The 13,707-nt window shown below is 50.1% G+C and overlaps 1 protein-coding gene across 1 annotated transcript; it reads left to right on the plus strand.

The window, feature by feature from the left end:
- Positions 1-205: 205 nt before the first annotated feature.
- Positions 206-10,543, plus strand: IL13RA2 (interleukin 13 receptor subunit alpha 2; the record flags this gene model as incomplete). The annotated part of the gene is made up of 10 exons (XM_082488471.1): positions 206-307; positions 382-460; positions 2,107-2,258; positions 4,573-4,726; positions 5,147-5,267; positions 7,110-7,294; positions 8,013-8,170; positions 8,955-9,099; positions 9,273-9,375; positions 10,284-10,543. The coding sequence occupies 10 exons, from the start codon at positions 206-208 to the stop codon at positions 10,324-10,326; spliced, it is 1,242 nt and encodes a 413-aa protein (XP_082344597.1). The 3' UTR covers positions 10,327-10,543.
- Between the last annotated feature and the right edge of the window lie 3,164 nt (positions 10,544-13,707).

Genomic DNA, 13,707 nt, shown 5'->3' on the forward strand with positions numbered 1-13,707 from the left:
TCCTTCTTGACCCGGGGATTTGACTGATCTAATCCTCTCTTGGCCAGCTTAGCACCAGGCTCATGACAAAGGCTGGTGGCTCTCTCTTCCTCGCTCGCCTCGCTGCAAGGCTCAGCATTTACCCACTCAGGAGGAGGTTCCTGAGCACAGGAGAGTCCGGCTCGCAGCCTTGCCAGCAGCTCTCCCTGGCCAGCCTGGTATGGAAATGGCCAGCACCATGACAGGACCCAAGGCCACGGTGCAATGGGTGCTGTGGAAGCCCTCCCTCTCGCCGGCCCGGCGGGCTCTCAGCCTGGGCTGGCCGAGGGTAGGAACACCCCTTCGCCTTCTCACCCCCCTCCTGAATGGCTGTTCTGGACCAGTCGCTCATCCATTTTGCAGCAGCTGCAGCTCTTCAAGCGCTGGTCCCGCAGACTCGCTGTCCCTCCCTCTCCTGCAAATGTTTGCACAGACGCAGGAGGTGGGTGAGATGCCCTCATCTCCCCCTCCGCTCCCACCTCTGATTCTCCCCAAGAGCCCAGCTTGACCACCCTGTGCACAGGCAGAGTTCCCTCTACTCCCCCTCCTCTGCCCTGGCTGGGAAACCTGTGTCTGTCGTAGAGTGGTGATATCAGTCCCTCGTCTCCTGTGGAAACATGGCACTGCTGAATACAAGAATACAAGCTCCCGGAGCTGGAGCAAACCCCCTTCCAAACGCAGGCTGCGTTCATGGGACACACAGCTGGTGGGAGGGAGACTGCTTTAATTGTTACATAGAAAAAACCCATAAAATCTATTTTTTCTCCAAATTTTTATAGTCTATTGTTCCTTGCCCCAGCACCTTCCTAAACACATTGCCATGATATCCGACTTTGCCATCTAACGTAACGGCAAACCTCTCATGGAGCTTCACACGCTAGGAAAAGTGGGATCTTAAGGCTGCTGCCGGCGATGCATTTCATTTTGGGAGAGTTTCCTTTGAAGAAATAAATCCTCCAACGATGTTCTCTGCGACCTCTCCAAGGAGCACATTAAAGTTTGATTTATATCAACCATCTTCCACTGAAAGATAGTCTCAGGGTCTGCTTTCACGATGGATTTATTAAAAAAATAGAGGGGAAAAAAATGGTGTAAATCCTGATGAAGACATGAAAAAGGTGGCAGAGAAGCCAGCGACCTGGAGGCCAGACTCAAACAGAGACGTGGTGGCAATGCTGGACTGACACTGCCAGAGGATGGGCTCCAAACCACCATGAAAAAAGTATATCATGCAGTGGACATGTAGAAACCCAAATGGATGACCTCACCTCCAGGCAGCGGAGAGAAATGACCTCAGATGTTACAAAAATAGACTTCATTTGAAATAATAAAACTGAATAGCCAACCAGCTTTTGTCATGTGAGTGACAGCTCCATACAGAGCTGGGCTTTTAGGAAGCATGTCTTAGTGCAGAATTCATCCGTAATATATGCTGATTTATTAACATACAGCAGCACCTTACAATGGCTTAATAAAAGCCAGATTGACTGTAAAAGCACGTTTCTGTAGAGCTGATAGATGTCCAAGACAAGAATGATTTTAACTCTCTGCTTTCCTGCTTCTGTATGTTTTTTGTCTTGGTTTTTCATTAATCCGTAATACACTTGAAAGGAATATTTAAAGCAATATGGGTGATTTGTGTCTGTTGCGGTTAAGGAATATAAATTTCCCTGACAGCACGCTGTGATCTGTCATCCTACGTTGGTGTACGTGCTGAACACGATGTTTGCGAGGTTACTTGTCCTGACAGTCGATAAGTTAAAAGTAAGCAAATGTGGGACTGGAAAGGTCATCCCAGGACAGCAGTTTTGCTGAAAACATCTTGAAAAAGAGTCTCAAAGACGCGGCATTCTTTGTGCCTTTTCAATGGTCCTTGAGTGTTTTCTCTGAGCATCAGCAAAAACTGGGTGTTGGTGGGAGGGCAGGAGTAGAGGTGGTGCGTGTCTGTTGAGAACAGGCTGTTGAAGAGCCGGGGCTGGACCTGGCCCAGCGGTGCGTCCCCCCACACCCAGCACCTCCAGCTCTCAGCTCTTCAACTTTCTGTGCATCGACACTCTGTTTTACCCCCCCGCTTTGTTTCCGATTTAGTTGCTCCCCCACAAGACCTTCGGATCACTGATCCCGGACTCTTAGGTTCTCTCGATATAGAGTGGAAACCTCCACCCAATGTACAAACCTTCGACGAATGCACAGTGAAATACAAGTTTGAATACCGCAACGCTGGTGACAGAGACTGGAAGGTAAGACAAAGCGCTGTTCAATCCTCTTAAATCCAGGCTGGTGTTCTGCCTTTAGTGCATGGCTTTATGTTTGCATTTCAAGGAGGAGTGGTACCGAAGCAGTTCCAGCTTTCCATGAAAAAAACAGATGGTTCCAGTGGTTTGAACCTTTTGCCAGAAGGGAATGTGTTTTGAAGTGTAACAGCAGCAGCGGTCAGAGAAGGGGCCACTGCTGTCAGAGGGTGGGGTGCTTGCTGCCAAAAGCAATCCAAGAGTATCTAGTAGTGTTCCTCATCGTAAAAGGCACCGCACTTTTCAGAAAGTCTTCACGGGGCTTGAACTGAAACTCAATGTCAACCGATCCTTAGGGATGTAAAGTGGTGAATAAATAAAGGATTCCATTTCATTAATTACCCTAATGATCTAACATTCCCTTTATCCAGAAGGCTGTTTCTAATTACCGTTTACTTTTGTCTTTTAGATATGGTTGACTTTAACTCAGCTCTATGATAAAATTGTCAGTCTTCTCTCCTTGATGCGTAGCAGGGCAATAGCAAACAGGCACAGCACAAGGCGGGTTGCAGGAATGTATTTTGGGAGTGCTTAGAAGATGAAAGCTGCTGCAAGGGTTAGGAAGGTAAATGGCACGGGGAGAGGAGAAACCCAGCAGTAGGCTGTTTGGTTGGTGCAAGGTACTGAGGAACGCAGGAAAAATACCCCGAGGATGTCCCCCAACGACCCAAACTACAGACTGGCATCGAAAGAACGCGAGATTTTTTTGCACGCTCCTAAAGGGGGGGGGGTGCTGGAGAGCGGCCAGTTCAAGAGAGCAGGGCGAGAGAGAAGGAGCAGTCACATCGGGTGAGCAGTGTGGACCCCAGCCTCTCGCTGTGAATGCCTTCTGCATGGTCATCCGCTTTGTCCACCCGAGGCAGCAAAGCCGCCAGGCTGCGCTCGGCCACCACGCGAGTGGTGTTTGGTCCAGCCATCCCATGGAAGCCCGCAGAGGTGGAGGAGCACGGTGCCTCCCATCCTATTTCAGCTACGGAGTGCAGTCGCGAGGGCATGGGAAGGGGCTCTTTGTCCCGACATCGGTCATGATGCACATCACACTCCCAGCCACGCAACAGCGTGCAGCTGTGCAGATTCTTCTGCGATGATTTTAACTGACATTTAAAAGGCACAAAGGAAAAAAAAAAAAACAAAAACAAAAACGGTTTTAAAAAACACATCAGTACTCCCTAAATCACAAGTAATAAAAGTGTCTTATACAAGGCAGATCTAAAAAGTAGAAAAAAAATAAATCACCTCTGGTACCTTGCCAAAACCTTGACCCCAGATAAGGTCACAAAGAAGAACGAGTCTGAAAACACTCTGTCGGACATTAGCAGAAGCAAGAGTCATCGATGTCGGTTAGAAACACACGGAACAGCACTGGAACAGGCTGCCCAGGGCAGTGGTTGAGTCACCATCCCCGGAGATATTTAAAAGATGTGTAGACGTGGTGCTGAGGGACACGGTTTAGTGGTGGGCTTGGCAGTGCTGCGTTAACGGTTGGACTCGATGATCTTAAAGGTCTTTTCCAACCAAAACGATTCTATGGCTCAACACGGCTCTTTCTTATACTCTGGGACTGCTGACAGAAAGCCTGACTGTGGGCTGTGCCATTGCAGTTCCCGCTGCAGTGTGCACATCCATTTTACAGCACATTCATTCTGTCCTGATGGGGCTAACGCGACACCTTCTCTCGCCATTCGTTGCAACTCTCGCCAACTCATTTTTCCCTTGCGTAAAGTAAGGGGCAGTAAGTCTGAGGAAAAAAATAAAGAAGAAAAACCTTCAGAGGGAGTGCTCAGAATGTCCCACAAAGGGCTAAGCCCAGCGGCGTGCGGTGGGGAGCCCACGCTGCGCTGCCTGGCCGCTGCTCCGTCCTGCAGGCTGTGGTCACGTTTCCCATGGGAACCATCAACGAGACTCATTGTTCCTTCTGTTTCTGATTATCTCACGTCAGGAACAAGTGCCTTTTATCTGGATTTACGGTGGTAACCTTGTCAGACCCTCCCTGGTGCTGCGGGCTGGTGGGCACCCCTTGACCTGTAGTCTGCTCTGTCTTGGTGTGGCCGGTGTGCCATGGGGTGGAGGGACTGAGAGCCAGCGAGGTCGGGCAGAGCGGGTGGCACGAGGGTGCTGGAGAAGCACTGGCAGGGCAAGCAGGACAGAAACGTAAAGAAACATTAAGGCACACAAACGAGCCTACTGGCAGCCAGAGCGGGAGCAATGGCAGCTAATTCTGCAGCCCAATTAGCGGTGCTTATAAAGTCTGTCTTTCAATCAGGTTATTTTTACTAGGAAGCTCAAATTCAGAGTTGGATTTGACCTCAGCAGGACTGCTGAGGTGAAGGTACAGACGCTGCTCCAAGGCCGGTGTACCGATGACGCGGAGGTGCAAAGTGACTGGATTTATGCTACCTTTCAGGTCCCATTGCAAGGTTAGGAGCAGCCTTCGGTACCCGCTGCGGTTTTGCTCTTTGCATGAGCCTGTTGCATGAATCGCTGCTGGCCCGAGGGTTGCTGGATGGATGAGCCATCGCTGGGCTTCTTGAGGTGTAAGACACCAGAGCATCTCTGCTTCCGCTGCCTGCGGCTGTGGTTACTGGGGTGCCCTGCATGAGCGCCGCTGCTGAATGAAAAGGTCAGTTATGCATCTTTCTGCTCTAAGTACGGTGAACTGGCTTTTATAGGAAACAGAGCACTCGGCCGCAAAACTATCTAATAATGGTGACTGGCCGCCTTTTCCTTTTCTTGTCTTTCAACCACAGCACACAATTGTTTGAAGGCATAAAATGGTATTTTTGCTGGGCCTGACTGCTGCGTTGCTAAATAGTGATTATTTCCTTCCCATTTGACAGGAAAACTGGAATCAGAGGTTCAGAATTTCCAGTGCATCTATCACGACTGGGAATACCTCAAGTGCACTTGGCAACCAGGTCTCCTCGCTCCTCGCGGAGCACACTATGGACTATATTATTGGTATGTATCAGCAAAATAGAAAAACGTCCAGCAAGCAATCAAGCAGGGGTTGGACTAGATGATCTCCAGAGGTCCCTTCCAATCCCGACCATACTGTGATTCTGTGAACCTCTCAGGGTACTAAATTGCCACAGCAAATATGCTTTTACGGCTGGCGATGCTCTTATATGAACCACCCAGAACGAGCAGAAATAATGCTCCAAGCAACACGTGCCTTGGAAATACCAAATCCATGCCCTGCCGCCTCCCTTAAAATCAGGCTCGTGCTGACTTTTTACAGGGAGTGCCTTCCCCCTTCCTCCTTTCCCTTTTATTCACTGCCGTGGAGTGCTTTCTGCATGTTGTCCATCATGAAGCCTTGGGCTTTCCCTTTGCTGAATGTACCCAGATTGTTCTGGCTGCCCGGTTCCCCTGGTCACAGTGCATATATCTCTATAGGATAGGACTCAGCGGGAGGTTACCAAGCTCAGCGAACCCTTTACAAAGAGCAGGGCTTCTTTCAAATATATTTTCATAGGCTTTGCACATCTCATACAAGCAACCATGCTGCCAAAATGTAGTAATAATGTATGTTTCTCAGTTGTTTCTTTTATACTGCTGCTTAAGGGTTCTGTTCTGCAAGACAAAGTTAGACTTAGTGGGTTTGGACAAAGGAAATGCTGTTTTTGTGCTTCAATTCCTATGATGCTATGGTAAGGATGACTAGTTAGGAAATCATCGGGATTCATGCCTTTGGGCTACGTGGAGAGAACCATGGCTGCTTTTTAAAAATAGTTTCCATGTAGCTCTTGGAAATAGTCTTCAAAGCAGAAACACTCATTTAAAACTCTTTTGCTAACTACAAAGGTCTGCTTGAAGGAAACCACTGAAATTCATGATTCGTTCCTAAAAAAAGAAAACCACAACCTTCCCCCCCCCCAACAAACCCACCCTTATTTAACTGCCTGTAACAAACCCAGGCATTTAGAGCTGGGCCCCATTGTATAACGAGAGTGGGTGGGAACACAGCCGCGGCATCCTTTGATCCCTGTGAGTTGATTTTTACAGCACTACCACATGAAGTTTTTCCCCAAACCGTAACGCGCCATGCAGGGGGACTTTCATTAGGTGTAGGGTACAGAGGCCGCATTCAGCCCTGCCTCAAGGGCACTAACCCAGCGGGAGCCTTAAAAGGTGGTATAAACCACCGCTTGGTACGGTGCCAGCAGCTAAGTTTGGGGGAGTGGCCCCCAACACCAGCTGACAGTTTGAGAGGAGAGGTTTGTGGCTGCACATTAGCTAATAACCAGCAAATCCCTTCCTCGCTCCCACCCCTGCGTTTCCATTACACGCCCGTGTAGATGCACGAGACCTACCCGCAATCGGCCGCAGCGGCTCGTTAACACTCATCACATTCATAGCACATGTGCCCTGCCACAAACTGCTGCATTTTGGCTTGGGAGGGGACCTTTCTGTGATTCCCGAGGTGGTGGCTGATGGTGCCGTACGTGCCCCATGGGAGGATGGGTGTCTCCATGAGTAGGGGCCAGATCCTGCCCCGGCTGCTCCACTCACATGGTGGCACCTTGTGAGGCCTATTGTGCTCCAGGAATGGGCTTGGGGAGAGACGGACACAGCCTACAGACATGTTAATTTGTTTTTTTTTCCCTCTCCTCCCCACACTTCTCCCATAGCAGACGTCCAGGTGACTGTGCTTTGGGTCACTTGCTAAAGGCAAAGGGTGCACAGGAGACAAGTGATAGTCGAGGCTTAGGTCCAATCTTAAAAAAAAGGTCTTACGCAAGTAGCAACTGCCATCGCTTTGGTTATTTTTCTCTTTCTGTATTCCTACTACACCGCCAGGTACGAGGGGCTGGACCACACCGCGCAGTGCGATGACTATATTCAGGATCACGGCATAAACGTTGGCTGCACCTTGCAAAACCTGAGCCAGGCAGAATATAAGGATCTGAGCATTTGTGTCAACGGTTCAGCGGCAGCCACCCTCCTACGGCCGTTGTATGTCACCCTGCGCCTTCACAACCTAGGTAACACCGGCGGAAGAGCAGCGGGGCTCTGAGGACACGCATGGCCACCATGCACCTGAGGGCCACCGCTTGCATGAGGATGGGGGCTCAAAAAAAATGTGCGCTCTTGTAGATGGGTGGCTGTAGTGTGTCTGGGTGGATTTCCCCTGTGGGGAAAGGGCTGTGGCACGTGTCACACAGGACTTTGGTTTCCAGCAGTGCTTGCAGGAGGGCCACACCACTCAGTGCCCACTCTGGAGGGTCACGGGGTGCATCCAAGTACCGTGCTCAGCAGCTGGACACACCTTGGGACACAAATGGTCTGCCGAGCCGCTATGGGGTTTTTGGCTCTAGCAGCACTGGCACAGAGGTGGCTTCGTTTACTCCTGCTGGAGCTGAAACCGCTGCGCCGCTCCTGCGAGGGCAGGAGAGATGTTTGGGCTTTGCTGTCCAAACCTAGCTGAGGGCTGGGGAGAAGCGAGCACAAAGTGCGGTGGGGTCTGCGAGAGCGAAAGTGGATTTCAGACCCATCAGAAGGAAGCGAAGCACAGCGTGATGTACAACCTGCTACATGTACTCACTCTTTGTTATGAGCGCTGACCACGCTGGTGCATTTACCCACATGGAAATGTCAGGGGACAAATAGCCAGGTGACTGGTGGATAACCAGAGCCTTTCCCACCAGGAGCTGTTTGATGGCTCCTCTTCACCTTTCTCTGTTTTTATCCCCCCACCTCCAGCAAAGCCCTCGCCCCCGAAGCAGCTGGTGGTTTCCATGTCTGCGGCCGAGGAGCTCCGGGTGGCGTGGAGCCCGCCGGGGGGAGAAACGCCGCCCCAGTGCCTGGAGTACGAGGTTCAGCTGGCGGAGGCTGAGGGGGAGGCCGAGGCTGCCTGGGCGGTAGGGACAACAGGCCCCCTGCCGCAGGGAGGGGAAGGGGGGGTCCCATGGCCTCAGCGGGGAGGCACACCGGGAAACCGGGGTTCACACCCGGCCGCCGACGCCGCGTTAGCTACCCCGTGTGCCGCCGGTGTAGCCACGGCACACGTTCCCACTCAATGCCCTGAGCGCCGGCCACAGCGTCTGCTTTCGCCCCAACAGACCCCGGCGCGGGTCCCCGGGCGAGCGGGTCCTCAGGCCGCCTGCCTGGTACCCCAGAAAGCTGTCACCGCGCAAACGTAAACCGCTGTGGTTCATGTGCCTGAACATGGCGGCACAACCTGCTCGAGTGAAACTAGAACTCTAATCTCTCCGAAGAAGCGGCCTGGGACACAACACGTCTTTTAGGCACGGTGCTTTTTCCTTGTGCATTATCCAGGCCCAGTTTTGACAGCAAAACCGGTGAGAACTAATTAATCATAGGGGGCATCTGAAGGATATTTTTTTCTTTGATTGCCATATTCTACATGTGAGTCTTCTTAGCTAATTTAATGAAAGATTCCATAAATTAACAGGCATCAATGGCAACATACATGATGCCCGCCCCCGGCAGATGTATGTATTTTCAGTAGATTCATCTCCATAACCACCTTATCGGTCCAAAATTATTACGAAATCATTTAAAACCGCCAAAACATAACCCAAGGGTTTGCAGAGCCTGGAGAGTGTGCTCAGACATGCCAGAGAGCCACCGGTGGTGGCACGTAATTCCTTGACATCTGTTCTCCCTTGTTTTGTTTCTCAGTCTGTGTCAACCCAAATGGAGACCGCTTTAACAATTCCCAGAGCAAATCAAAGCCGCATTTCGTGTGTTCGTGTCAGGGGGAGAACAAATATTTTCTGTGCTGACCGGGGCTTTTGGAGTGAATGGACGCAGGAGTGTTTCTCTGGTATGGAACCAGTGTTTCTTTTACATCCTTTATAAAGCCTGTTTGGGAGCAAGTGCTGACGGCTGCCGTGGGCATCTGCTGGTGTCCACCACTGGAGCCCAAGCTTTGTAAGAGGTAATATGACCTGTTCTGGAAGCTAAGGTTTTCTTATTTGACGTCATTTATCTTCGCAGTGTCCAGAAAAGAGGACAACCAGCTATTTATCCTCATTCCAGTCATTCTGAGCTTGTCAAGTAGCCTCATAATATTTATGTTGATCGGCCAGTGCAAGAAAAGGTAAGCACCAAGGCAGCCTGTCTGTGCGATCTGCTGTTATGTGGGCGTCTCAGACTACTGTTATACATGAAACAACATATTAAATACTAAAAGCCAAACATTAATAGATGCTCTAAGATTGGACACCAAAAACCAGTTTATTTCAGGAAACCACCTTGTAAGTGGAGCTCTTTCTGATATGAAATGCTTCACAACAACCCACAAACTCACAGCAGAGCCCCAAATCCTGCTCATACGAGCCCAGACTGCTTCTGTCAAATGCAGCAAAGTTACTCGCATGCACAGCAGCATAAATAATCCCATTAGCTTGCCCCAAACCACGCAGGCAGCAGAGATTTATACTGGTGGAGTTAAAGAAGTGCCGTTTTTATGGACTATGCCTCATTCTCTTTGCGCTCCCGTCCCAGTTGTTTGCATTCATGCCAGTGACGGCACGTGGGGAAAGCAGACGCAGTGGATGGATTTGCCTATATCCAAATTATTGGTACTGATGACATTTTCTTCAGGTCTGAAGGGTGGCTTAGAGAGAACTGATCCCCTCGTACTGACAACTATTATCTTTTCCTTATGGCCATATAGTGTAAGCAAGAGGGTGGCTTTTCTATTATGCCTTTTAAGGCGTCACTGATGAGGGAGAACTGGCTACAGAAATGCCTTCACGTTGTCCCCAGAGATGAACTAACACCTATTTGGTAGCTGAATGCATGGAGTCCGAGACACACACTGCTTCATCTTTGTTTTGTGTCCGCCTTTCAAACGTTTTGGTTCATGAAATTCGAACCAAGTGTAGATGCTAGCAAGAAAACTGTGGAAATCACCACTGGGACACAGTGGCATGTGACAGGGATGCTGTAGCGTGTCCCCAGCTGTCTCTCGGTGCCGGGAATAACAGCCTGTGCCCATTTCAGATCCCCAGCAGGAAAGCCATTGCGTGCATCGGTGGGATGCTAACGCTGCTTGCGACTGCTGTACCGCTTGTGTTTGGTGGATTGCTCTTAGAACATCATCCCAAGGACAGCTGAAGAGCCCTGAGCTTTCTGTAGCCCATGTGGCTCTTCCCTACCTGCTGCCATTTGCGAGGCTGGTTGTTGCGACTCAAGTCTTCAACGAGCCCAGGAAAACATCGGAGGAGTTTTAAACTGACTCTGGAGCAAGCTGTTTCTGATAACAGGACAAGGGAGAAAAAGGAGACAGTGGAAACTGCCATGAATAAAAATAACACGTTGCTCTGTGGGTTTGTTGTGTGGGTTCTTTTTTAAGGTCTCTAGAAATCTGTGAACAGGACACATGCTGAAGGGCAGCACCTCACACACAATCATAGAATGGTTTAGGTTGGAAGGGAACTTAAAGATCATCTCGTTCCAGCCCCCTCTTCCCTGGGCAGGGACACCTCCCATCAGACCAAGTTCCTCAAAGCCCCGTCCAGCAACACTCGGTACAAATGCCTGCATCTAGGCACTGTACCCCACCCCGCTCTCACCCCGTCTTCCCAGCCCCCACGTAGTCTGCTGAGAGCCTCTGAATGCTGAACGTGAGCTACTCGAGTGATTTATTTCATTAATGATATGCCTTATCTGTTGCAAAGCTGAAGTCGAGAGGCCTTGAGAGAAGTGAGGGTTACTTTGGCAAAGGCACTGTGGGAACTTCTCTAGGAAGTGGGAATGTCCTGAACGTGCTCCTCAGAGCCATTCAAGGGGATGGAGGCCAGATGGAGCAGGCTCAGCGCGGCATTTCCTCCGCTGTACGATGGGAGAGAGCAGCTCTTTGCTTGGTGCAGAGTCCCCTTCCTTCCCCCTCTGGTCTCCAGCAGGATTTTTGGAGTGACGAGGGGCACAGCCCTACACCGTGGCTGCCCCTGGCGGGAATCTTTTGCTCTGGCTTGCTCCAGAGGCTGGGCTGCCTCCCTGCAGAGCCCATGGGCCACCAGGGCAAGGTTGATCTCCAGAGGACCGAGCCTGGAGCTCCTGCTCTGTGAGACCAGGAGAGCAGAGATGCTCAGCCAATCTTGTTCTAGGGTTTTGGGGTACTTTCAGGAACTATAAGACTTTGGCACATGCAGAACTGGGTAACATTTGGGCTACGGGTTTTCAGAACTGCCACCAGGGCAATAGTTGCTGCATTAATAATAACGGTTAAAAGAGAAAACTATTGGAAAGAGTCCCACTGAGATTCGCCATTACTGGAAATAAATTCTGGTAAATCACGGAATCACAGAATTTTCAGAGTTGGAAGGGACCTCTAGAGATCATCTAGTCCAACTCCCCTGCTAAAGCAGGATTGCCCAGAGCACATTACTCAGGACTGCATCCAGGCGGGTCTTGAAAATCTCCAGGGAAGGGGACTCCACAACCTCCCTGGGCAGCCTGTGCCCGTGCTCTGTCACCCTCACCGTAAAGAAGTGTTTCCGTGGATTTGAACGGAACTTCCTGTGTTCTAACTTGTGCCCATTACCCCTCGTCCTGTTACTGGGAACCATTGACAAGAGCCTGGCTCCATCCTCCTTCAACCCACCCTTTAGATACTTGTACGCCATAATAAGGTCTCCCCTCAGCCTTCTCTTCTCTAAGTCCCAGCTCTCTCAGCCTTTCCTCATAAGGCAGATGCTCCAATCCCTCAATCATCTTAGTTGCTCTTCGCTGGACTCACTCCAGCAGTTCCCTGTCCCTCTTGAACTGAGGAGCCCAAAACTGGACCCAGTATTCCAGTTGTGGCCTCACCAGTGCAGAGTAGAGGGGGAGGATGACCTCCCTCGACCTACTGGTCTCCGGTGTTCTGCCACCCTCTTAAAAAGTTTAACCGTCTACTAAAAACACATGAGTACCTTGTGGAGCTCCCCCAGGGAAAAAGCAAGGCCGGCAGCTGGAGCCCACCCTGCTGCCCCGGGTCCATCGGATGCGCTCTCACCCACTCCACCGCGGGGGAACGCCGGGCACGGGCATTTGGAGTGGCCATCCCGACCCGCTGGATGGGTTTGAGCTGGGCTAGAGTTTCTAGTCTAATTTTGTCCCAAAAGCGGTAAGAAGTGAAGAAGAATTAAAGAGAATGGGTGCTGGTGAAGGAACGGATGTCGTACCTCCGCAGCTAGAACTCACCCCAAAAAAGATCAGAGCTATTTCAGTAACTGCAAAATATACAAAGTTAGGCTGAAGCCTGCCTAGAAACCTGCCTAGTAACAGAGTGATAAATTAGGTACATCTACTTATGGTATCTGTATGCCGCAGCTTTACAGGCGTGTTTAGGTAAGGCAAGCCGGCTTGGCCCCAGCGGGGGTCCCCGCTCACCCAGCTCACCCTGCACAGGGTCCTCGCCGCCGCCACAGCAAGACACCCCCCACCCGCTTTCTCACAGCGTCACATCCGCCGCACGTGCAAAATTTAACCCTAAGAGGTGGCCAGCTGCTAGTTCTTCCGAACATCCCAAACCATGCTAGAATTTCAGGAGTACGCTTCCCCCCCCCCATGTTTATAGAATTATACTAATTACTTATTTCTTTCACACAGTATTTGCATTACAGTAGTTTAATTCATTTGCTGAAGTCCATAATTAATATTTTCAGTAAAGCTCTTTCAAAATCCCTCCTTTGGCATACTCTGCTCTTATTGTTCCCAGCTCACGTCTGGGTTCCCTGGTGTTTTTACCATCTTAGCCCCACATGTCTGGTGAGGCATGTCTTTGCCAAACATACTCCTTTGCATACCCTTGAGTTTAGGATCTTTTTTCCGTCTTTGACTGATAAAGTCTTAGAGCCATTTGTTAAAGAATAAAAAGCAACCTTTCCTACAGAGCTTTTTTTTTCCCCTAGAGAATGTCAATACTTGTCAAACATATGAAAGCACGATCCTGTGCACACTGCAGGGAAATGCAAAATCAATTTGCGTCTGTCATATTCTAACTGCTTTTGGGAAGCAGCGAAACAGGGAAGGAGAATGACAAGGTCACCAGAGTCTCTGAACACACAAAATCACCTTCCGTCTCTCACTGAGGTCTATTTTCAAGCTGCCAACAAGAGAATAAATTGAAAAACCAGTTTACCTTCTATTACCTCATTATCTATCCTCATAATTTTTCATTTTTCTGACTGGCCTCTGTATACAAGATTTTGAACTGTTTCAACCACTATAAACTGCCAACGGCTGCAAGACACAAGGAAAGGCTGGCGTCTCTCAGGAGCTCTTTACTCCTCTTGCACTTGAGGAAATTAAAAAGTAGAAGTTGTATCTCCCTGGCTGAGGCATCCCTGCGGAAGTTTTCCATCTCGTACAGGCGCTGGAAACTCCATGGCCACTGGGTGTCAGCATCTGTGTTTGGACGCAGAGGAGGAGGAGGAAAGCA

Source organism: Vanellus vanellus (genome assembly GCF_965231255.1).
Source record: "Vanellus vanellus genome assembly, chromosome: 10".
Lineage (NCBI taxonomy): Eukaryota > Metazoa > Chordata > Aves > Charadriiformes > Charadriidae > Vanellus > Vanellus vanellus.